The sequence below is a fragment of the Mus pahari genome, chromosome 9 (assembly GCF_900095145.1).
Source record: "Mus pahari chromosome 9, PAHARI_EIJ_v1.1, whole genome shotgun sequence".
Classification (NCBI taxonomy): Eukaryota; Metazoa; Chordata; class Mammalia; order Rodentia; family Muridae; genus Mus; species Mus pahari.
The window spans coordinates 87,203,547-87,226,521 of NC_034598.1; the positions used below are offsets into that span (position 1 = coordinate 87,203,547).

Here is a 22,975-nt window from a genome sequence, read left to right on the forward strand (position 1 = left end):
GGATGGCCTGGGAGAAGAGGCCCTTGGTCTTGCGAAGATTATATGCCCCAGTACAGGGGAATGCCAGGGCCAGGAAGCGGGAGTAGGTGGGTTGGGGAGCAGGTTGGGGGGAGGGTATAGTGGACTTTCGGGATAGCATTTGAAATGTAAATGAAGAAAATATCTAATAAAAAAGATTAAATAGAAGTCCCTTCCCAACCATGGTAATTGTTTATCATTCAGTTTAAGAGGATTTGTGAAAGTATGCAAAAGAGTTTATGCTTATTTATAACTGTCCACAAATGTCCAGCAATACTTTGCACTAGAACATCTGGGACGATGTGCAGAATTTCATGGAGTATAGTATTCTGTGTCCTATACTTTTATTGTACCATCTATCGCCTACAGATTCAACTGCGGGATTTTCTGTCTGGCACAGAGTATGCAGTAAATGATGAAGCTAATCCTCATATGCCAACGTCACCAGTGAAATGCAGTCAGAATGATGAGCAGGTACTGATAACACCGTCAGCCAGTTAAAGTAGGATTGGACCCATGGTCATGAATCTGGTGGTTCATCAGGGTTTTCATTGAATCTGGTGGTTCATTTTTTTTTTCCCCACGTTTTTAAATTGTTTAAATAAAGCTGATTTTGCAAGGGATAAAACATTGGGATTGCTAAGAGTATCATTGTAGTCTGTGTTCTCATGGTTTGGCCAAGGTAACCAACAGACACTGTAAACACAGGCACAATTCACGGAGCCAGGGAAGCACTTATGTTTCAGGTTATCAGATTGTTTATTTAAGTAAAACTCACACCTGCTGTTTTAGATGGCTGATTCTTGAGGGAATATGTTCCATAACTGATGGTGTTCTTACGGCGGTCTATATTGTACATATGACTCAAAATGAGTACCATGTACAGGGTTGTCCAGGTGAGGTTTATCTTTTGCTGACTAGCGTGCCAAGTGCCTCTGACCTCAGCTAACCATGAGCTATGCTTATTAAAGTTTCTGTGTTTAATAGAATCACCGTTGGTGAGAGATTAAGGATGTCGGCAAAGTCGGTAAACTGTTTTGATGTATTTCTGAAATCCTCCTTTCACGGCAGTCTACTCCAGTAAAATTAGTACATTTGATGAATCTCTCTGTTTTCAGGGAGCGTTGCTGAGTCTTCTGAAAGTCTTGTGCTAAACAAATTACACCTTAAAGAACAGATTCTGTCATTGCCTCTGACTAAATGCTTATGTGCTTCCTGGATTTACTCATGTACTTTTTTTTTTTTTTTAAATATCTCCTTTTTCTTTTTCTGTCTTATTTAAATATTACCAAACTCCTGTGCCATATGTATGCCTGAAATTCTTCAGCATGCATTTCTTGGAAAAAACAAAAAGGATAAGCACAATGTCTAATGTCTCTATGTGTTCCTAAAATAGTCATGTGGCTCTGTTGTTGGTTTAAGGACTCCCTAATTTTCTTTTTCTTCCTTTGTCTACTTAATACTCTGCTGTTCTTTAACCTGTCCTTGTGTTTGTTGTATCTCTAATAAAAAGTTGTAAGATTTAGTGTTAATATTTTCTAAGAAATAACTTCATGACCTATATGGAATATTTTACTTTAGAAATATTTCATATTAGGAAATAGAAATTCAGGTTGTCCTGAACTGGCAGATTCCTCTAATATAAAACTTAGTTTCTACTTTGCAGTTATCAACAAAGATCTGTGAGAAGGTCCTCTTACACCATGTTAACAATCCTGTTTCTCAGCAACCTTTTACTTCATGGACTTTTTAATGCATGCAGTTATTCCCCTTGTCTGAATCAGTTTTTTTCTGGCATTTGTAGAACCATGAGTTTTTGATTTGTAATGTCTTCATTAATTACCTTCAGTCACCAAAGGTTTATCTTGTCTAATGGGGTAAACATAGTTTGTGAAGGTCATTGCCTAAACCTCTTTACCAATGTGGGAGCTGGTGTGATAGAGCTACACTAGAGGTAAATTGGATAAATACTTTTTCTATTTGTCTTTGTTTGTTCACTCAGTGCTAAAAGTTGCTGTACCTTTAGTGCTAAAATGGAGAGAGCCCGGTTAAGGTACCCCAGTGTCCCTTTTCATTTTTTTTTTTTTTTTCGAGACAGGGTTTCTCTGTATAGTCCTGGCTGTCCTGGCACTCACTTTGTAGACCAGGCTGGCCTCGAACTCAGAAATCCGCCTGTCTCTGCCTCCCAAATGCTGGGATTAAAGGCATGCGCCACCACGCCCAGCCCAGTGTCCCTTTTCATGTGCCCTAGTAGACATTTTTGAGTAATTTCTTGTTTCTGGTATAAAAAAAAAAAATCAGTCCTACTTTCTGCCCAAAATACTAGGTTCTTTGTAATGATTTTATAACTATTTTCACTTGTTGAAAATTAATTTCTTAATGAGTGTGTTCCTATATATCAAGTGAAAACCAAGTACTGTCTCATCGATCTTGTCTCTGATATTTCTCTTACAGACTGTGTTTGTGTGTATGTGAGGTTTGATGGCCAGCATTATACCTATGTCATTAGTTCAGTGTCTCTGTTCTCTCTTAAGCATGTTGTAAGGAGGACATAGTAATTGTCATGCTCTTTTGAGAAAAAGGATTGACTTGTGTGTGAAATGATGAAAGCTCTTAAATATCTAAAGCAGTGTCCTAAAGCACAGCTGTGACAAAGGGTTAAGTAGTCAGAAAGGGATACGCTTCCACTAGGCTTACACATATTCTTTACTTTAAAAACACAAGACACTTGAGATATAGCTAAGTGTTAAAACTGGAGAACCTGTGCCTGGCTCTGGGTTTGAGTTCCTGGACTCCATCCCAAACACAAAAACAAAACAAAGACAAAACAGACATACTCACACAAAAACACAAAAACCACTCCATCAAGAAACAGTAGCTTCTTTCTTGAGTTATATTTTCTTTTTCTGTTTTGTTTTAAGTCAAACTATATGTGACTTATTAAATCTATTTTCTATAATCATGAAAGTTCAGGCCGAACATAGGCAGTTATTAACAACATTCAGCTTTCATCCTTCCTTTAGTGTGAAAATGTTAGAAAGCATCTATAAAGTCTTATGAAGGCTCCAGTTAATGGTCTGAGCAGGTAGTTAAGTGAGGGCCAACTTTTCCACAGTAAGCATGCTTCCTAACTTTTCAGACTGACCCTGACTTTGAGGAAGTGAACGAAAATGGCAGACTAACCAGTCCGAAGACGGCAATGTAGAAAAGAGCCCACTGTCCTAAAGAGGAACACCATCTCTGACACACTACCAAAGCCAGTTTTAGGGATCAGGCCCTGACAGGTGTCTGCTTTTAAGGGTGCGCTACTGAGGGAAGGTGAAAGAAAACATAGATATTCTTATACCACAAGGAGTTTGTGTCAAGCAACAGTCAAGTGTCAGTACTAACAGGAAGGAGATGCTCTTCTTCACATCGGTCTAGCTTTGGAAAGTTTCTCTTCACACTGTCACAACAGTGAAGGGTGCTGTATGCTTGCACATAGCTTAAAACAACACGCACTTGCACATGCACATGGACACACTTGTTCATGCACACATACCCCCACATTAAAAAAGAGATTTTTTAAAAATAAAACTTGATGTAGAAAATACCTTTTAATACTGTACAGCCAAAAAGAGTCAAGTCATAAAATGCGCACACTTCACTTGGCATCTCCAGAAACCTTCATCTGGCCATGCCTTCTCTGTTTTGGCATGTCTTGTCCTGCAGAGCGGTTCCCAGCCTTGCTGACGTTGGCTTTCCCCTTTTCACGCTGGGTACCTTGTCTCCATTCCAGGGACCTTTTTAAGGCGTGTGCCTGACTTAGCAGGTGCCTTTAGAAATCCGTATACTTCGGTTCTAAAGAGACTCTTGGGGATGCAGTCTTGCAAAGGTATATTCTGATCATCAGATACATTTATGAATGGCACACCAAAATCTTCACATGGAACAGTAAGATGAATTTAAGAAATACTCTTTATGTTACCCTACTTTGCCCACCCCCCCAAAGTGTTAAACTATTGTTTTAGAAATTCTGAAGTAACAAAGTGGAATATACGAAAAGGTTCCCTGCCAGGACTTTAAGCAAATAAAAAATTCCTAATCTAAGGAATGTTTTGCTATTACACATAAGTATTTATATGCTAGCCAGGAGCATCTTTAGCAAGGAAGCAAGTAAAAGTTTTTGTTTAAAAATCCTGACTTCATATTAAGGTTAGGTATTTGCATCTTAGTAGAAATTGAAGGAGACTATGGACAGAATCAATTTATTAAGCAAATAGAACAGTACTCCTATCTTTGATGTCTTGATAAAGCTCTAGTCTTGTGGACTTTTTCAAATTAGGTCCTTGCTTCTGGATGTCATAATTGTGTTATGGACTGCTTCTCCATGGAGCCTCTTAAAAAATACACTTGCACATACAAGAGCCCAGAAACCATAACTGCCATGTTATCTGACCATAATGAGAGGGCTGCAGGTCCAGCTGCAGCCAGAGCTTGAAGAAGCCCTCCATCTGTGAGGACTCCAAGATGCTTTCCCTGCAGCATAGATGTGAGAAATGGAATTCGTAAGCCGTAAAGAGCAAGTTGTAGGTATGGAAGCTTAAAGTTTGGCTTCGAACACACATGCGTACACACACACACACACACACACACACACACACACACACACACACACACACGGATGTTCTCTGACTTAGGCCAAGACTTAGGCCGAGAGCAACACTAATCCGTGCATACAAATGCAAATATTTAGAACGTGGTTTGACAGCATGACACCATATGTGTTTAGTAAAAATGCCAGTAATAGATCTTTTCTCACTTCTGTCGGCCTTACAACCTCCCCAGTCACAGGCTTTTGACCAGGTTTGTAGTATTAGGGATGAATTCCAATATGTAATCCGAGTCTCAAATCTAGTCAGAAAGTATCTGGTTACAGCCATAACAAACAACCAGCACTATTGTACCTGTGGGTACATGTTTCCTAGCATGTCCATTTGGTAGTGTGCATCAGCTAGGTAATACCATTGGCAACCCTTCCCTACCAGTAGCCTGCACAGCACCGTCTGAAACTATGCAAGAACTAACGAGTAGTCTTGCTCTAGTTTGAAGTAATATGTGTTGTGTCTTCAGTAATAGGGTCTGATTCTCTATTGCTGGTAGGCAACCAGGAGCAGTGATGGCAGCCTGTATTGTTTTGAGGTTTGAGAGTCTCCTTGGCCAAAAACCTCTAGGGAGGTATTCTGCCACTTACACTGGGCTAAGAAAACCTAGATAAAGAAAATACTTTCCTTAAGTTTGGAGAGGATACATTATGGGGCTTCAGATTTCTGATGTTACTGGAACATTTGTGAATTTCTTGTTTTGACCATGACTTGAGCTCAGCATTTGTAAATCCAATATTTGAAGGGATGGGCTAGATTTGAAGTACACATCATGATAATTGGAACTAGAAACAAGTGATTCCAGAGCCGTAGGTGGCAGCCATAGTTGAAAGGAAAAGAACACAAAGAGAGTCCATAAAAGTTTAATGTTGCTGTGGTCTAGTTGTCTTGCTTTTCTTCCTTTTCTTGATTATGTTTTGGTGTCAAATCTAACTTCGCTGCCCAATGCTAGGATTTAAGGATTTTCTCCTATGTTTTGTTCTAAAAGCTGTACAGCTATATTGTAAATTTAAATTTATGATCCATTTGAGTTAATTTACATAAAAGGTGTGAGTTGTGGATTGAGGTTCATGTGCTGCCACATGAATGTTGGAGATCTGTTGGCCTGGTCCCAGTAATGATACTTTGGCTGTTTTGTACTTTTGTTGCTGTGTCTTTGTCTATCTGCTTCTGGATTCTTCTCAAATTCTGATGACCTGTGTAACTGTCTTTTTGTATATACTTCTCTATCTTGATTATTATAATTGTGTAGAAACTCTTAAGATTATTTCATATATTTAATATGTTTTTATATGACTTACATGTTTCTTGGTAAATTTGTTAATGCTCCCAGAAGTCAGTTAATATCAACACCCACTAAATTTCATTGTTTTCTAAACATTTATTTCATTCATTTTGATATTTGGTTATTTCATTATGTCAAACTCATTACTAAAAAAACTTAAGCATTTAACTTTACATCACACTTGAGATGTAGACTTGGTTCCAGTGGCAAGATGGCTCCTGCTCTAAGGTTCTGGAAACTCTGTCCTTGGCTGTTATTTCCTGGCAGGCTTATCCAGGGATATAGGGTGAAATCTCACCAGAAAGTGCTTGTTGCAATGTATCCTTTTATATCACTTTGTAAGGGTATGTTTCCAGTAACCACTATAGTTAATATTTGCTTGTTATTAAGTTCAGTCAGTAAGAAAGAACACATTAGCTGTCCAATTTGTTTCCAGTTTGTCTAGCTGTTCCTTTTGCCTAAAGAGTGGGATGTAGTGTTGTGATTACATGATTCTATATATTCTTTCTGCATATATATTTAAGTGTGTCAACTGCAATAAAGAAAATAACGAATACTTTTCTGTACAGGTACGGCTATTGGTAAAGAAAATTTTCTTTTCATATTTGAGCCTGCTAGTGAATTCAAAGAATGACCTGGCTCTGGCTTCTATTCTCAACATCCCTGATCGAGGACTGGGGAGAGAGGCCTTCACCAGCCTGAAGCATGCTGCTCGAGAGAAACAGTTGTCTATGTTCCTGGTATGAATGTTTGTGTTTTCAGGGCTTGTAATTATAATGAAACAATTTTTAAGTAGTTCCTTTATGTTTTATCTTCGTATTTGAAAAGCCATTGAGTTTTAATTTTTCCTGTGTCTTCCAAGTTTAGCAAGTAATAATTTCTATTAAGCAGTATTTCTTACAGAAATATATTCCTTAGGCCATTACCCCTAATAAATAAATGTACCAGTTTTCTCCTCTTTTCTCTTACTTTCTCCTTCCTTCTTTCCTATCTTTACTTTGAGGGGCTTGGCTATATGGTCCAAGTTGATCACAGATTCTCAATCCCCTTGCCCATATTTCACAAATACTGGGTTATAAACATGCATTACTGTGCCTGGCTTTGATAGAATCTTCTTAAGTATTTCTAAGGGCAAAAATCATCAGACATAACATATGTGATGTTTGTTTTCATGATACATATCTGTATATCAGGAACTTAGAGAAGTCCTCCAGTGAAGTAACATGTCTCATGAACAGTAACCTTGCTACTTCATCTGTGATTCCTCAAGCTGTTTGACCGTACAGCTTTCCCACAAGTTACTGATGTTCCATAATGTGCTTGAAGGGTAATTTGGGAGATAACTGTTTTTGGAACATCTCACCTTTTTGATGGAGATGTTCTTCGGTTAACTATGGTATACACATTTTTGTCAGTGTAAAGACGGTTCTTTCAACTGCTTATCCTGGGATGTGAAAGCTTGCTGGAATCTAGTGGTTGTCTGGTACAAATCTTATTTCATAGCAAAGGTAAAATAAAGGTTTGGACCCATTGGAAACAATGGAGTACTTGACATTGAAAATGAATTTCTTCTGTGTAATGATTTCAGTAGCTAATTATTCGTATAAATAAAATTATATTCTTGAACAAAATCGGCATAGTCAAAGGTCTGCTCTTAATATGAACACATTCTTTCATCCTTGCTTCGACATCTGACTTGGCATATCAGTTTCATCCCCAGCTACTAGCTGTCTATCTCACCCTGTGTTCTGTGGGGTCCACGTGACACTTGCTCCTGGGATTATCTGCTTCTCAGTGTGTGTCATGATCCATGAAGTGTGCTTCATTGGCGCTGCATATCTAGGATTATATAAGTGTACCCAGCTTTAGGATCTCTGTTGTAGTTTAACCTTCAATATCATTACAAGGTGCTAAGTGGTCCATTTTCCTTCACAGATGGCCACGTCATTTATCAGGACATTGGAGCTTGGAGGGAAAGGATATGCACCATCACCATCAGATCCTCTGTGGGCGCATGTAAAAGGCCTGTCGGCATTTATTAATTTCATTGACAAGTTAGATGAAATTCTTGGAGAGATACCAAATCCAAGGTAACAATTTAGAAATCACAAATGTTTGTTGTTAATCTATCTTTAAAACTTCACAGAATCAGAGGTAGGAATGAAGGTAATACTGAAATCACCAAGCATCAGACCAAAGCACAGGTAGAAGAAATAAAATACCAAAATGAAGAAATCGTAACTACGTGACCGTCCTTGAAATATCTGTCTTGTGTGTATGAAAACCCAAAGATATATTCAAATTTAGTTTGTTTAGTGAAGCCAGTTATTATTTATCGTTATCTGGAAGAAACAGTTTTTTTAGAACTGGAAATGATCAAGTAATTTTTTAAAAAGTGTTTTACTTAGCAATAATGGAAACCAACGCCAAGAAAGAGGAAAAAAATTGAAAAACGAATGAATTCCATATTCTGGTTTTTGCTATTTTTCATCTTCTTACATCTTCACATCTTTGGTTTATCTAAGGTTTGTTTTATGTGATATTAGAAATGAACATTCTTTTTAAATCTGGAAAACTTCCATTTATAATAGAGGTATGTTAGGTGTAATAGTAATTTTGGGGGATTGGAGTAGATTGTACCTATTAGCTATTGTGGATTGCTCTCATTTTGATTGGTGAGCCACAGCATTGTTCAAATAAAAGTAGCTGATACTTACTGAACATTGCGTTGGGCATTCTTTTAAACTCTTTTCTGTAGACAATCCCTTGGTCAGTATAAAGCCTCATCCGGTGGATACTGTTACTGTTGTCAGTTCATTGATGCAGACTGCAGTGTGGGGAGGGATCAAGCAGTGTGCCCTGGATTGCGCTGTTGCGTGGCAGAGCTTAGACTTGAGTTCATCAGTTCAGTTCCTGATATACATCCTTTTATCGCCTCCTCAGAAGCTTATTTCCTCTTTATCCCACATTATTCACTGGAACTTCTATATTTGTTTTCTTTTTTGTTTGACATATATGTGTACCTTTATGGATAGGGTGGGGTACATGTGTGCCATGACATGGGACTGGGGGTGGTCATAGGACAATCTGCAAGATTCATTCCCTCCTACCATGTGGATCCAGGGATTGAACGCAGGTTGTCTGGTTTAGCAGCAAGTACCTTTACCCACTGAGCCATCTTGCTAGCCTCCAATTCTGTATTTTTAATGGTTTTGTTCTGAATTGCATTGTATCTTATGTGGGTATCTATCACATAAGGCAGGAAGGTGGCTGGTTGTATCATATCATATCTGTACGAAAGTGAAGCCAGTGTATAAGGCCGCAAGATCTACCCAAGTGGACCAATTCCTCAGAGAGGTTTTGCACCCTTCCCAAACAACTCTCCCACTGGGCACCCACTGTTCCAACCTGAGCCCAAGGGAGATACTCCACATTCAAAAACATCCTTTTCTTTGGATTTCTTTCCTGTTCACTTTTCATCAATTGCTTATCAAGCTTGACAGATTTAATATTTGTCCTCCTATGGGTCTATCCTCTGCCCTGCAGGCATTCCTTCTGCAGTCTCCTTAGTCCATCCTCTGCCCTGCAGGCATTCCTTCTGCAGTCTCCTTTAGTGTTCACTGCATACCTTTGCCTGCTGGGCCTTCTTGAGAAAAGAAGAACTAGACCAGAGAGCTTCCTCAGCACCTTGGGGATCTTCTTTGCTTCTGCCCTGCTCCTGGACCCCACGGTTTTACTTTCCATTGGTAAGCTATACTTTGCTCACATGGCTTCTTAAAAGCAAACACTTGGACAAGTGACATGGCTCAGCAGGTAAAGGCACTTGCTGCCAAAGCCTGATGACTAAGTTGATTCCTACAACTTACAGTGGACAAGAGACTCAACTCCTGAAAGTTGTCCTCTGCCTGCTACGTGAGTGCCATGCATGCTCTGCACCCCCCCCAACCCTGACAGTAAGAACAACAAAGGAATAAGACTATGTAAAAGCAGACAGGAAACCAACACCTCCATCCTCACATTTGATTTTATATGGTCTTATCATATCTTTGTAAGATTATTAACCATATTTAACTTCAGTTGGATGTACTGACTCACACATGGCCCAAGCACTTGGGAGGTTGAGTCAGGAAAACTGCGTTGGGCTCCAGTGTAAGACTTTCCCTTAAGGGTGAACAATAACAACAACAACAACAACAACAACAATCACCACAACAACAACAACCACAACAAAGCAAGAAGAAGATAATTACATTTTCTTAAAGATTTATTTATTGTTATATGTAAGTAGCTGTCTTCAGACACCAGATGAGGGCATCAGATCTCATTCCAGATGATTGTGAGCCACCATGTGGTTGCTGGGATTTGAACTCTGGACCTTCAGAAGAGCAGTCGGTGCTCTTAACTGCTGAGCCATTACCAGCCTGAGAATTACATTTTTATCTGCTAACTAGACGGTGCTTGTTTATCTAAGGATTTTTTTGGTTCGAGTTACATTTTGTCCTCTTCAGTGTTAGAGCACTCCCAGAGGGGATGGTGATTCAGACCTGTATTTTCCTACTTAAAAGTGAGGCCCTGTAAAGCTGACCAGTAGTGGCTTAATGTGTAGTGGGATTAATGACAGCATGGTGGCCAGTCAACTCGGCAGATGTCAGATAATTGTGCATCATTTCTTTGACTCTTTCCAAATGTTTCTGCAGACCCATTGGTTAGTCTCTGAAAGTCTCAATTCAGGCCTGGGATGGACATGCAGACACTGAGCTCAAGGTTCAGTGTGAAGATTTTATTCCCTTTATTTTCCCTTGATGTCCCGGATTGGGTCTTGCCTTGCTTACTCTTTGGGTGTCCCTGCCTTCCATGTCATGGTGGGTGAGGCACACTGGCTTCACTGCTGAGAGGGAGAGAGGATCTAGGTTACCAGTGTCCCACATGCATGCTCAGGTCTTCAGCATCCCTTGCTACGGGGTCTTCAGGCACTGGTGGTCCTTGAACAGTGACCTGCATTATATATATATATATGTGTGTGTGTGTGTGTGTGTGTGTGTGTGTGTGTGTGTGTGTATTGTTCTGGGTACTTGATGTAATGACTCTACTATTACTAGTATTGTCTTCCATTTTCTTTTCCTGAATTTATTTTAAAAATCTGGTTTGTTCTTTTTTTGACTTCAGTAAGGTTTAGAGAAGAAGCAAGATAAATGCGTACATTCAATTTAATAAATCAGTTAAAATTTTGGTGGACTGTATGGTTGGGAAAATAGACGAAACGGTTAGAAATGCATTTCTTTTATAGGCAACCTTGTATGAGAGGATATATTTCTTCAGTTTAGCAGCCATTTATTTAAAGTATTCATGAATAATTACCCCATCTTCTGGGGAAGACACTAAAGAAGTGGGTATTTAAATAATGTCTTCAAGTGGGAGTCTACTTAAACAATTTTGCTTTTTTCTTTTTAAACAGTATGTTAATTTTATAATTCAAAATAGCAAGATTACTAAAGACTAGGTAGAAAAGATACAGTGAGAAGGACCTACTTAGCCTGCTTTGTTGGCGCTTGTGGTAAGGATGCCAGGAAAGCATGTTTACTTAGAAAAATGTTGCAATTGAGCTTAATCTAAAGGATAAACTTGCAGTGAGCCAGACACGGGGAAGCCACTAGCAGAGTGGACATTTACTCCATAGTTAGGCATTTCATCTTACACTTTTATTCTTTTTCTTGACTTGTACTTTAACCATAGTCTATCAGGATAGTAAGAAAACTCCAGCTAGCTTCTGTTGCAGTTCCTTCTTCATCTTTTTGCTCAGACTCATGAAAAGTGCTATTCTTTAGTTCCCCCTTCTCTGTTGGCAGGCTTGCCTCATTTCTTCCCAGGCAGCAAGTGGAAGAGTTTGTTGGTTGCCTTCACTAACTGTGTCCTCATTGGACTGTACTGGCCATCGCAGTCTCTGGCGTGGAGCACAGTACAGTTCCCGCATACTCTGGAGTAGCTCACACTGCTTTCCTTCCCGCCCTTCTGGCAGTGCTCTTCTGGAATCTGGCCTTTGCTATCGGGAGGGTCTGACTCCTCATGTTTGGTCACTTGTTAGAGCTTCTTCTTATAATTCCTGTGGCTCCAGCTACCCAAGTTTAAGTCTTAGACATCTCTAAGTCTCTGCCTTAACTTGACTGTCATCTATCTATCTATCTATTTATTTAATTTTTAACATGTTTGCATCTCATGCCCCTATCCCTGTAGCTACAGTGTATGTCTGGGGTTTGCTGTCCTGTTCAGTCCTATCCTTTTTTCTCTGGGCCTTTTACCTCTCTGAGTTGTTCATCCTGCCTCTGGTTCTATACTGCTCAATCCTTTTAGTGCACTGAGGTCAGGCAGATTGATCTTTCTGAAATGTTTTTTTATAGTTCAGGATTCCATACTAGGTACAGGACGAGACCTCAGGAATTGTGGTCAGCATGCACAATGTGTGTAATCTAACTCCCACCTCTCACCCTGGTTTCTTTCTCTTTGTTCCTTCACCCTACAACTTAAGACATAAAGATAGATTTAATTCTTGTATCTGAGGGTAAGTTTGTGCTTGCCTTAGAAAGGAAGCAGTATAATGGTCTTTTAATTCCAAGGAAGAATGAAGATAGGTAGATAGGAAAGGGGAGGGGGGCCAGAGAAGAAAATGCTATTGGACACTCATTGTCCTCTGCCTGCTCTTCATGAAGCCATTTTAGCTAAGCTGGCTGCATTTCTGGATTTTGCCAGTAGATGCCACCATAAAATGCATGCTATACTTTTACCTGAAAAATATCTTGGAACCTTCAGTTTATATAAATTAATTAGGTTCTATTGTTAAGAATTTAAAAATGCTGTATTTTAGGCTAACACAACTTTTTAATGAATACCTATGTTATATTTTAGGCTAAATATGTGGTTACAGAATATTAATTTGGCTGCAAATTACCCATCTCTGTATTGTTAATTATTGTTTTGTTTGAAAATATTTCAGAAGAGTTTTATACTACTTAATGCACCTTTAATCATATTTAATTTTAAAAACTATTAAAGCAAATTCTTGAATACATAATGGCAGAGCCAGACACTGTATTCAGTAAAACAAAGAGTAATAACTTAGCTGAAATGTTTGTTCTAGTATTGCCTAGGATTTCTGCCAGCCACTTTCCTTTTGAACTGTTGTTTTCATTGCCAGCCTCTTTGTGTTTGCTGCCGGGGGCTGTAGTATGGTGGAGTTGGGAGCTACAGTGTAATTCTCTGATCTAATTCTCCTTTGGATGTTTATCTAAATTAGCAGGAAGGTATGTTTGGGGAATAAGTCATTCTTTCTTTCAATCTCCATTCACGCTCCCTCTATCCCTTGTCTCGTTCTGCTCCCTCACAAGCTTTTGCTCATGATGTAAAGCCAGCACAGTCCAGAATGCCTTGATGATTGGGCTCAAGACTTCTGTAGCTTCCAGGTTTTAAAAGCAACAGCTTGAATGAAGCTACTGGATTACCAATAGACACTAGAGAGTCTAATGGTTGCTTTATTAGGAAATGTATGAATCAGTCATAGTAGCAGTGTTTAGAATGTTTGCTAGTGGCCAACATCTTAACCTTGGCAAGTAGTTGAAATATAAGTCTTGTAAATCTTTTCCTAGAAACAGTTTTGGCAATGAATTACACCATTTTGAGAATTCAACAATTTTGTTCTTATAGAAGTAATCATCAGCCACCAAACCCAGATACTAATGCACATGCCAGCAAGATTCTGCTGAAGGGACCCTGATATAGCAGCCTCTTGCGAGGCTATGCCAGTGCCTGGCAAACACAGAAGTGGATGCTCACAGTCAGCTATTGGATGGAACACAGGGCCCCCAATGGAGGAGCTAGAGAAAGTACCCAAGGACCTAAAGGGGGCTGCAACCCTGTACGTGGAATAACAATATGAACTAACCAGTACCCCCTCAGCTCGTGTCTCTAGCTGCATATGTAGCAGAAGATGGCCTAATCGGCCATCATTGGGAAGAGAGGCCCCTTGGCTTTGCAAACTTTATATGACCCAGCACAGGGGAAGGCCAGGGCCAAGTAGTGGGAGTGGGTGGGTAGGGGAGCAGGGGCGGGGGGGGGGNATAAGGAACTTTTGGGATAGCATTTGAAATGTAAATAAAGAAAATAATAATAATAATAAAAAAGAAGGAATGGGGGTAAAATAAATGATAACGTTCTTCCTAAAATGTGAAAAATTTTATTCTTATGATTTACAACTAATACATTCTTTCATCTTTAATTATCCTTTGAATCTCTATCAACTTTTTAAAAATTAGATATTTTCTTTATTTATATTTCAAATGTTATCTCCGTTCCTAGTTTCCCCTCCAAAAATCCCCTATCCTCTCTCTCCCTCCCCCTGCTCACCAATCCACCCACTACCCTTTCCTGGCCCAGGCATAGAACCTTCACAGGACCAAGGACCTCTCCTCCCATTGATGACCAACTAGGCCATCCTCTGCTACATAGGCAGCTAGAATCCCACCGTGTAAATTGGTGGTTTAGTTCTAGGGAGCTCTGGGATTACTGGTTAGTTCATACTGTTCCTTCAAGGGGGCTGCAGATCTCTTCAGATCCTTGGGTACTTTCTCTAGCTCCTTTATTGGGGACCCTGTGCTCCGTCTAATGCTATGAGCATCCACTTCTGTATTAGTCAGGCCCTGGCAGAGCCTCTCAGGAGACAGCTATCTCAGGCTCCTGTCAGCAGGCTCTTGTTGGCATCTGCAATAGTGTCTGGGTGTGGTGGTTGTTTATGGGATGGATTCCCAGGTGGGGCAGTTTCTGGATGGTCATTCCTTCAGTCTCTGCTCCGAACTTTGTCTCTGTAATTCCTTCCATGGGTATTTTGTTCCCTCTTCTAAGAAAGATCGAAGTATCCACACTTTGGTCTTCCTTCTTCTTGAGTTTCATGTGTTTTGCTCAAATTTTTTGTTAGTTTATTTTTAGCTTCAATAAACATGTATAATTAACCTAGCTACTCCAATAAAAGGGATACACTTACAAACCACTTGGAAGACCATCTTTAATAAAAAGGATTTTTCCCAGGCCAGTAACCTCACCCAGCATTACCTTAATTGGGAGAAGTCCTGTGAATTGTAGCTACTGTGCTAAAATTCCCCATTAGTATTTGCATTATCACTCACAGGGCTCCTTAACATGAGGAATCATGTAGGGTATAATATGAATAGCATTTCACGGCTACAAGAACAAGTCTAGTGTAGTTAGGGGAAAACAAACTAGAATCGGAATTACACAAACATTATTGACAAGACTTCAGAACTTATAACTATAAAACATTTAGTTTAAAGTGTTGATACAATACACACAATAGCTATATATGCATATAGTGTATTCTATAGTAGTCATCCTTAATGGCCCTACACTATTAATACGAGGTTTTTTTTGAAAGGACCAATTGGACATTTATCAATTCTTGTACATTAATAGTTAACTACCAAGTCATTAACATACAAAAACACGCATCATGTAAAAAATAAATTGCTATCCCTTAGGCATAGTAGTAGCAGCTTGTCACTCCCAAGTCACATCATTTGCATCATTAAAGTCCGTAAACCATGACTTTTATACTCATCCTGAGTAATAGAATGACTTAAGAGCATGTATCATGTACTGTAAATATTTTTTACAAATAAATGAAACCAAAGTACTTTACAGAATTTACTACCAAAACTCTTTCAGAAGCGTAGTTCCCAGAAAAAAAACAGAAAGTGCCAAGGTGCTAACTATGGATTCCTTTTGGCTATAGTTCATCCAATTTATCTGTTCTTTTAGAAGAAAAGTAAGTTTAAGTTTAAAGTAATAGCTGAAAAGAAAGTTCTTATGTAAGTGAAGTAATTCCTAGAACCAGCCTAGACTTCTGGTTATAGAGTAGGACAGACAAAAATACCAGGAATTACCCTTTCATTAATACAAAATTAATAATGCTGGATAACAGTTTTAAATGTTTCTTAATGCTTTGGATGAGTAGGCAAATAAAATATAGGCCAAGAATCAGGTGAAGAAAAGTCAGAGACAAGTCAAAAATGAAGCAAGTCACATAATGGACCTGGTAAACTGGAGATTGTATTGTATTGTGTGTGTGTGTGTGTGTGTGTGTGTGTGTGTGTGTGTGTGTGTGTGTGAAGGTGTGGACATGTGAGTGGGGTGCCGGAGATCAACCTGTCTAGGAGCTGTTCACCTTGGATTCCGAGGCCTGGTCTCACTGGCATCAGGGTCTCGCCTGTAGACTGTGGTAGCTGCACGGTCCCAGGGATCTGCTTTCTTCACCTTCCTAGCTCTGTGATTCCTCTAGCACTCCATTACACTGGGCCTTTTATGTGTATGCTGTGAATCAAATTCAGGTACTCATGCCTATGTGATAAGCATTTTACCCATTGAAACAGTTTCTCCAGCTCAGAAAAACATTCTCTTTGGATAGCTACTAACAATACAATGGCACAGTATTGAGACAGTTCAAATTGCAGGTCTAATAGGAACACATAATCACCCTGCAGGGATGATCCTTCAATGTAAAGTGTAAAGAATGAAGACTGTCTAATCCGATAAAAGGGTTCCTATAAAAACCTAGTTATTATAAATTGTCTGAGCATTCAAGTTAAGATTCAGATGAGAGCTCCCATGTCTTTGCAGCCCAGTATTTGATGAGTAGTTCAAATCAGTGTGGCAAGAAAAATAAATGGTAGGTAAAATAATTAAAAGGAATAAACTATTTGGTAGTCATATGATTATATTATTACAAAATTCAAAGATTCTAAAAGAAAAACATTAAAATAAGCAGTAGAATTTAACTATTGCTCTGTTTATAATGAATAAGTTCAAAACAATCTGATTTCTATATTGCCTCTGTAGGAAAAAGCTTTAGAAAAACTTTCCCAAATTAGAAAGTAAAATGACTAAATCTAAGAAGAATCATAGTAGCTCCCTACCTCCTGAGAACTGTGTCAAATGTGGAATGCTCTGCCTGCCCCTCCTACCTTTCTGCTCTCTCTGCACTTTACCCGCCGAAAGCAATACTAAAACAAATTTGCCTTCAGGAATAGCCTATTTATCCTGCTCATTTACCAGTCACAGCTTACCACACCAGCTCTTTCCCAGGGACAGGGTGGAGATCTTTGAAGATTTTCCTCTAGTCTTACCAAGCTCAGTCAGATGTTTCCTCAAGGTATAGATTCCTTCCTCAGAGATGATTTTTGCATGAGATGCTTCCCACATTGTTTTAGCATAAAAATTACTTGCGGTACCAATGCAGTTATATAGCACCATTCTTGGAGAAAGTGCTTCAGGAGGCTAGCATCAGGAGTTGGTGTTTCAAACAAAACTGAGTAAGATTCTTATGCTAGGAAATGTCGCAGAGACCGAGCAGTGAGCTGCCATTGGACTTCGAGTTCTCTGTGATTGTCTCATAAATTTTCCTTTCCTCTTGGCACAAATATTTACCTGAACAATCTTATGTCACATGCTTGTTAGAATACCTATATATACCTGTATATACCTATGTATAATCTAGTTATAAGGTATTGAGGATCAAAACTTCAGGTGCTAGGTTTTCCTTTATGCTACTACAAAAGAGAAGCTTAGTAGCATGCCCCAGGTACAGAGAGGTAGAGCTGTTATGACTTCATGCCAAACCAGACTGCTGTCTCATTGGACACACCCTTTCTAAGGATACCTCATGACTTCAAGGGAAACCCCACTTCTCCTGTTGGACACCTCTACTTTTTTCTCTAGAACAGATCAAGACCCATCCTCCTGTGCATCTCTCACACTGGACCTATGCCAATCCTGTGGAGCAGGAGCTGCAACCTAAATTCAGGCATAGAAAGAAACATTGATTGCAAATGTTGAAAGACATGAGCCTACTGACTGACCATAGCTAGTTTATTTAGTTTAGTTTAGGTTTGTTTTGGATCGATATTGACTTGCTTAATGTCCTCTTCTCTATATACTAGTCCTTCATGTATGGTATTTCTTTTGGGTTAGTTTTCTTCTGTCCTGTTTCTTTCCTGGAACATCATATGATCTAGGACAAGTAATGTAATCTTTATGAGATTCAATAGTAGCTTGTTGAGATGGTTTTAAGATTAACTAACATTCTAGGCTGTTCTAAGTGACTGTTTTTGTTGTCTTAGTATTGTGTACATACTTCAAGTATTTCAGGTATATAGAAATTCATCTGAACTGTTATTATATTTTATATATAGTTAACATTTTTTCAGCTTTCATATCAAGGAAGATGTAATGTATGACATTTTGGGTTTTAGAAAAACTTTTATTTCTCATGGTTTTTATTTTTTCCTTAAGTGCTTTGCTGTTTGATTTATAAGATCAAAGTTATGTTTTTGAAAGGTGTAGATTAACACTGAGAAGTAAGTTTGAAGCTTATAAGCATACTATCACTTACAAAACGATTACAAGCAAACTCTTATTTCTGTCTCCAGCCTTGCAGGGAGTCGGATATTATCAGCGATAAAGATGCAGCTGATCAAAGGCCACAGCAGTGGGGAGCCTTTTTATAAAGCAGTAGAGGAAGTTGTTCAGGATTTGAATTTGAGGATTAAAAATATTATTAATTCTCAAGAGGGTGTAACTGTCAGCGCCACCAACATCAGTCCTGTCCCGGTAAAGGATTTATTTTTTATTGTCATATATAAAGCATAATCTCTTCTGTTCATTACAGAAATTGTTTGCTATTGCTACTTAAGTCAGAAGATGTATTTTCTATATTTTAATTTTCTCAATAGGATTATGTTCAACTTAGGGTAAATCATAACATCTTTAGTGAAAATGTATTTGTTAAAAAGGCATCGGGTAATCTCTGCTATCTCTTAATACTTAAGGTGCTTAGGGCTACTTTTCAATAATTATTCCTATAATACCATTCTTTTTCTATTTAATTAGATTCAAAATAATAGTCTGGTTTCAGCCAGTACTCTCTGCAAGACAGCAACAGTCCCGTTAGACCAGGTTTTGTAGTCAGAAATTTAGTTTTCATTTATAGAGCTATATAATTTTTTACTACTAACTACATTTCCAGTTGATTACAATTCAGTCTTACTTATACTTGAAAATCTTATACAATATGTACTTCTTCCTTCGCTTTCTTACATCAATAGTCAGTTTTAATCAATTATTGCTACAGAAGTGAGCTACCATAACTTTAAATACAGAACAGAACCTTAGAGTATATATTATAGTAGATCTACCTTTTTAAAAAAATTTTTCTTTGATTTTATTTGAGGCAAAGTCTTACTGAGTAGCCCAGGTTGGTTTGGAACTCACTATGTAGCCCAGGCCAGCCTCAAACTCTTAGCATAGTCTTCTGATGCTGGAATACACATGTAAGTCGTTGTGCCTTACTATATTGTAGTGTTTATTTGGTTAACAGAGGCCCTTTCATTAGATATTACCATGGAAGGCAGTACAGGAAGGAAGACTTTTGCTTTTCCTATTTATTAATTCTTTCATCCACAGGCCTTGGTGATCCTTTCTTTTTCTATTTTCCTGCAAAAACGTGGCTTCTTAGATTTACTTCAAAGGTATCATGGGGAAGATTCTGGGATTCTCCCCTATTTATTTCATGTGCATGCCAACATTTTTAGTGACTGTGTTGGCACAAAGCCCAAGGGAGCTCTCACTGCAAGTGTCAGCCAGGAGCCCTGCTGTCTCAGCTCGCTCAGTGCCAGCCTCCATCCATAGGCATCAGAATCTTGACACAAGCCACCTGTTGTTAGTTTGTTTCCCACTAAATCACAAGTCTTTAAAATCCAATCAGATGACACTCAGCGAAGGTGCTGATAGCAATGTGGCGCATGCTGACACTGATGGGTAAACTATGTGGTAAGTACCAGATCATGGTAGGCTCCTGGTTTTACTGGAGTAGTGCTGTACAGTACAGTTCATCTGGTGGCCCGAGCTGCCAAATAGAGACAAGAAGGCAAACCACATTGATGCATGCTGAGGGGATGGCACAGGCACCATCTGAAAGATTATCCCTGATGTTTATGCACTGTGTCCCTCACCCCAGAGAACAGGGCACCGTCATTGTTCCTCTTTTGTTGGTGACTATGTCATGAACATAGACAAGTTAAGCATCTCCTCAGAGTCCTGCAGTGGGCATAATTAGTTAGCAGGGTATTTCAAACCTAACAGAAATTCCTGAGTGTATGCTCACATGTACCTGTTTGTAATGTATGTTCACATGTATCTGTATGTAATTTTGCATTGCCAGATTACCTATCACATTCATTGATTCTCTATTTACTACATTTTCCAGCTCTTCTTTTTAAATCTGTCTTCTTTATCTCTAGTGCCATTTAGTTCAGGCTATTTCATTTCAAAACTAAGTTATTGTATTCTTCTAATCTGCTCCAGCCGTGTCCATATTTGACAAATTTTACTGTAAAATATATTTTGCACATTGCTATTGTTGATTTTTCTAAAGTTTTAATAAGATTATTGTACTTGCTTAATAAAGCAAGACATTTTACCTTTGTAGCCGGCCGACCCATAACATCAGTGCATGACATGCATGGTTTCTTCAGACTCCTTTCCTGGGACCCCTTCTCACCTAGGAACCTAGACTTCTCCTCCTCCCTCTCTGTGACTCCTCTTTGAGGCTGTCCTTCACTCCATAAAGCAATGACCATTGTCTTATGGGTGCTTCCACCACACTATGTACACACTGGAACTATCACAGCACTGTAATGAAACCGTGATGACCTATTTTCCTTATCAAGGGGCTGGTGATTTCTTTGAAGGTACTGGTTTTTACCTTTGAAGCTTTAGTTTCTTAAAATAAGGCTTAGAACGTAGAATAGTCATAATTTTTCATTTAATTAGATCTTTTGGTTTTGCCTTCTTGAAACTGGGTCTCATTATAAGCCAGGCTGATCTTCAACTTAAGTAACTGAAGCTGGTCTCAAACTCATGCTCTGCCTCCACTTGCCTCCCCAGTGTGGGGCATAGGTGTGAGCCACCACTTCTGGCTCTTGAGGCAGTCTTAAGCACGTGTGAATTTGTTTTGGATTGCCAGAACCTCAACCCCTTTTGTATAAGAGAAAAAGTACACAGAAATTAAGAGGTAAAGTCATGGGGTGGATGCCTAACTAGGTAGTAATTAGATTTTTCTATCTTAAAGTCTAATGGTACTCACATCAGAAACAAATGTCTTCCTTTGATGATATTCTTTTATGTCTAAAAATTGGTAAGATTGATCATAGTGTGGCTGAAAGGAGAGATGTCTATATTAATATCTTATATCCACTTTTTATAGCTGATTTTCTGTGATTTTAGCAATAAAAGAAGAGTCCCATTCGAAATAAAAATGTGTGGCTGGTTCACTTAGCTGGTGTGATTATTATGTATACTTTAAAATTAATTTTTGTTTTAGCCAAAATCTTTTGCTATAAACCACGATACCGCCTACTGTGGCAGAGATGCTGTGAAAATTTTACTGGTCCTTTTGGATGAAGATGCAGCCAGTGCTCCTACCAGAAATAAAGCAGAGCTTTTATACAATGACGAAAGTACAGTTCCTCACAGTGGACTGTCTGTTCTCACACTCTTTAGGTATGTAATACACAAGTTATGTGTGAAAGCATTAATTCGACTTGTTTTTATTTTAAATAAAAAGTACCTTGTTGATTACCAGAGGAACTTACACTTACGGTTGGAAAAAGCAAACAAAAACTAAAGGAAGATTGGGCATGTCACTGTAGCCTAGTTATAGTCACAATGTAATATTAAAGAGTGTTTCCAGTATATTGCTGTAAAAAATATTTGTTTTGGTATATGTCAAGAACTTTGTTAAATCACAGCCCTTAAAGCAATTCTTTGTAGTAGCATTCCCAATGTCTAGTGAAGAATTGAGACTCTAAAGTAATTATAAAATATGCCAAAGAGAGCTCAGTTAACAAGTAGCAAAGAGCTCTCCCAAACTTAAACATTTTCTGTTGCCCACTATTGTATGTAATAACAGAATGAGGCATGCACACCATATTTATAGTAGGGCCAGCATTTGTTGGCTTCCTTGCTCAGTGAATGTCAGTGTTATATGAAGACCTTGACACCGCCATGGCATTGCTCCAGCAGCCATAATAATAAGTACTATAGGCAGATAGAGACTGCCGTTAACAACAGGCCTGGTGTGAGGGTAGCAGCAGAGGTGGTGCAGTGGGTTCTGGTGAGAGCCTTACCGCCTTAGAGGACGCCAGCTTGTTTTGTTTTGCTTTCCTTCCATGAGCTGTTTTACTGTTCTCTCTCTCGCCCCTTTCTTACCAGGCATTTATCCTATCCAGTTGAGAGGTTTCCTTTAACTTGGAGATCCTTTAATTGCAGTTGTCTCCTCAATTCGTTCATGTAGAGTCACATTTAATGGTTAAATATAGTCACGTGGCAGTTTTTTCTTTTTTTTCTCTTATAAATATGACCATGAGAGTAGGGAGAACACGAGTTTAAAAGCTCCTCTGGCTTATGAGTGTCATAGTTCATTTGAACTGCTACCAAAACGTATCTTGGACTGGATAACTTACAGATAACAAACTCCTTTCTTCTAGTTCTGTAGGCTAGAAACTCAAGATCACAGTGTCAGCAGGCCGATTGTCATTGGTACAGAGGCCTGTTCCTCGTGAATCGCACCTGCCCATGCATGGGGTAGAATATTCGAAAGGACAGCAATGAGAGTGAGGCTCTCAAGCGCTCCCACTAATCCAAATCACTGCCCTCAGCCCTTCGAAAGGCCTTCCCTCTTCCAGGTGTCTCAGTGGCGGTTAAATGTACACTTTGAAAGGATAGAAACATCCAAGCCCTATTAATATGTTTCATTGTTTTCCCCCCCATAGGTCTCCCACACAAGTGAAAAATACATCAGTTAAACCTCTCAGAGAGCGAATCCATAAGTCACTGCAAGCAGAGAAAAATAAGGTATAGGAAAGTTCAATCACAAAATGATAGATATTGTTTTATTTTGAAAGAAATGAATATA

At 38.9% G+C, this 22,975-nt stretch overlaps 1 protein-coding gene across 2 annotated transcripts in view; it reads left to right on the forward strand.

Annotated features, from left to right (window-relative positions):
- Parpbp (PARP1 binding protein) overlaps positions 1 to 22,975 on the forward strand; it is a 43,984-nt gene that overhangs the window by 8,681 nt on the left and 12,328 nt on the right. For both annotated transcript variants that reach the window (XM_021205254.1, XM_029542430.1), the window contains exons 3-8: positions 388 to 492; positions 6,516 to 6,686; positions 7,882 to 8,036; positions 18,432 to 18,612; positions 21,383 to 21,561; positions 22,833 to 22,914. In XM_021205254.1, the coding sequence (XP_021060913.1) occupies positions 388 to 492; positions 6,516 to 6,686; positions 7,882 to 8,036; positions 18,432 to 18,612; positions 21,383 to 21,561; positions 22,833 to 22,914 (873 nt within the window). The remainder of the gene's footprint in view (positions 1 to 387; positions 493 to 6,515; positions 6,687 to 7,881; positions 8,037 to 18,431; positions 18,613 to 21,382; positions 21,562 to 22,832; positions 22,915 to 22,975) is intronic.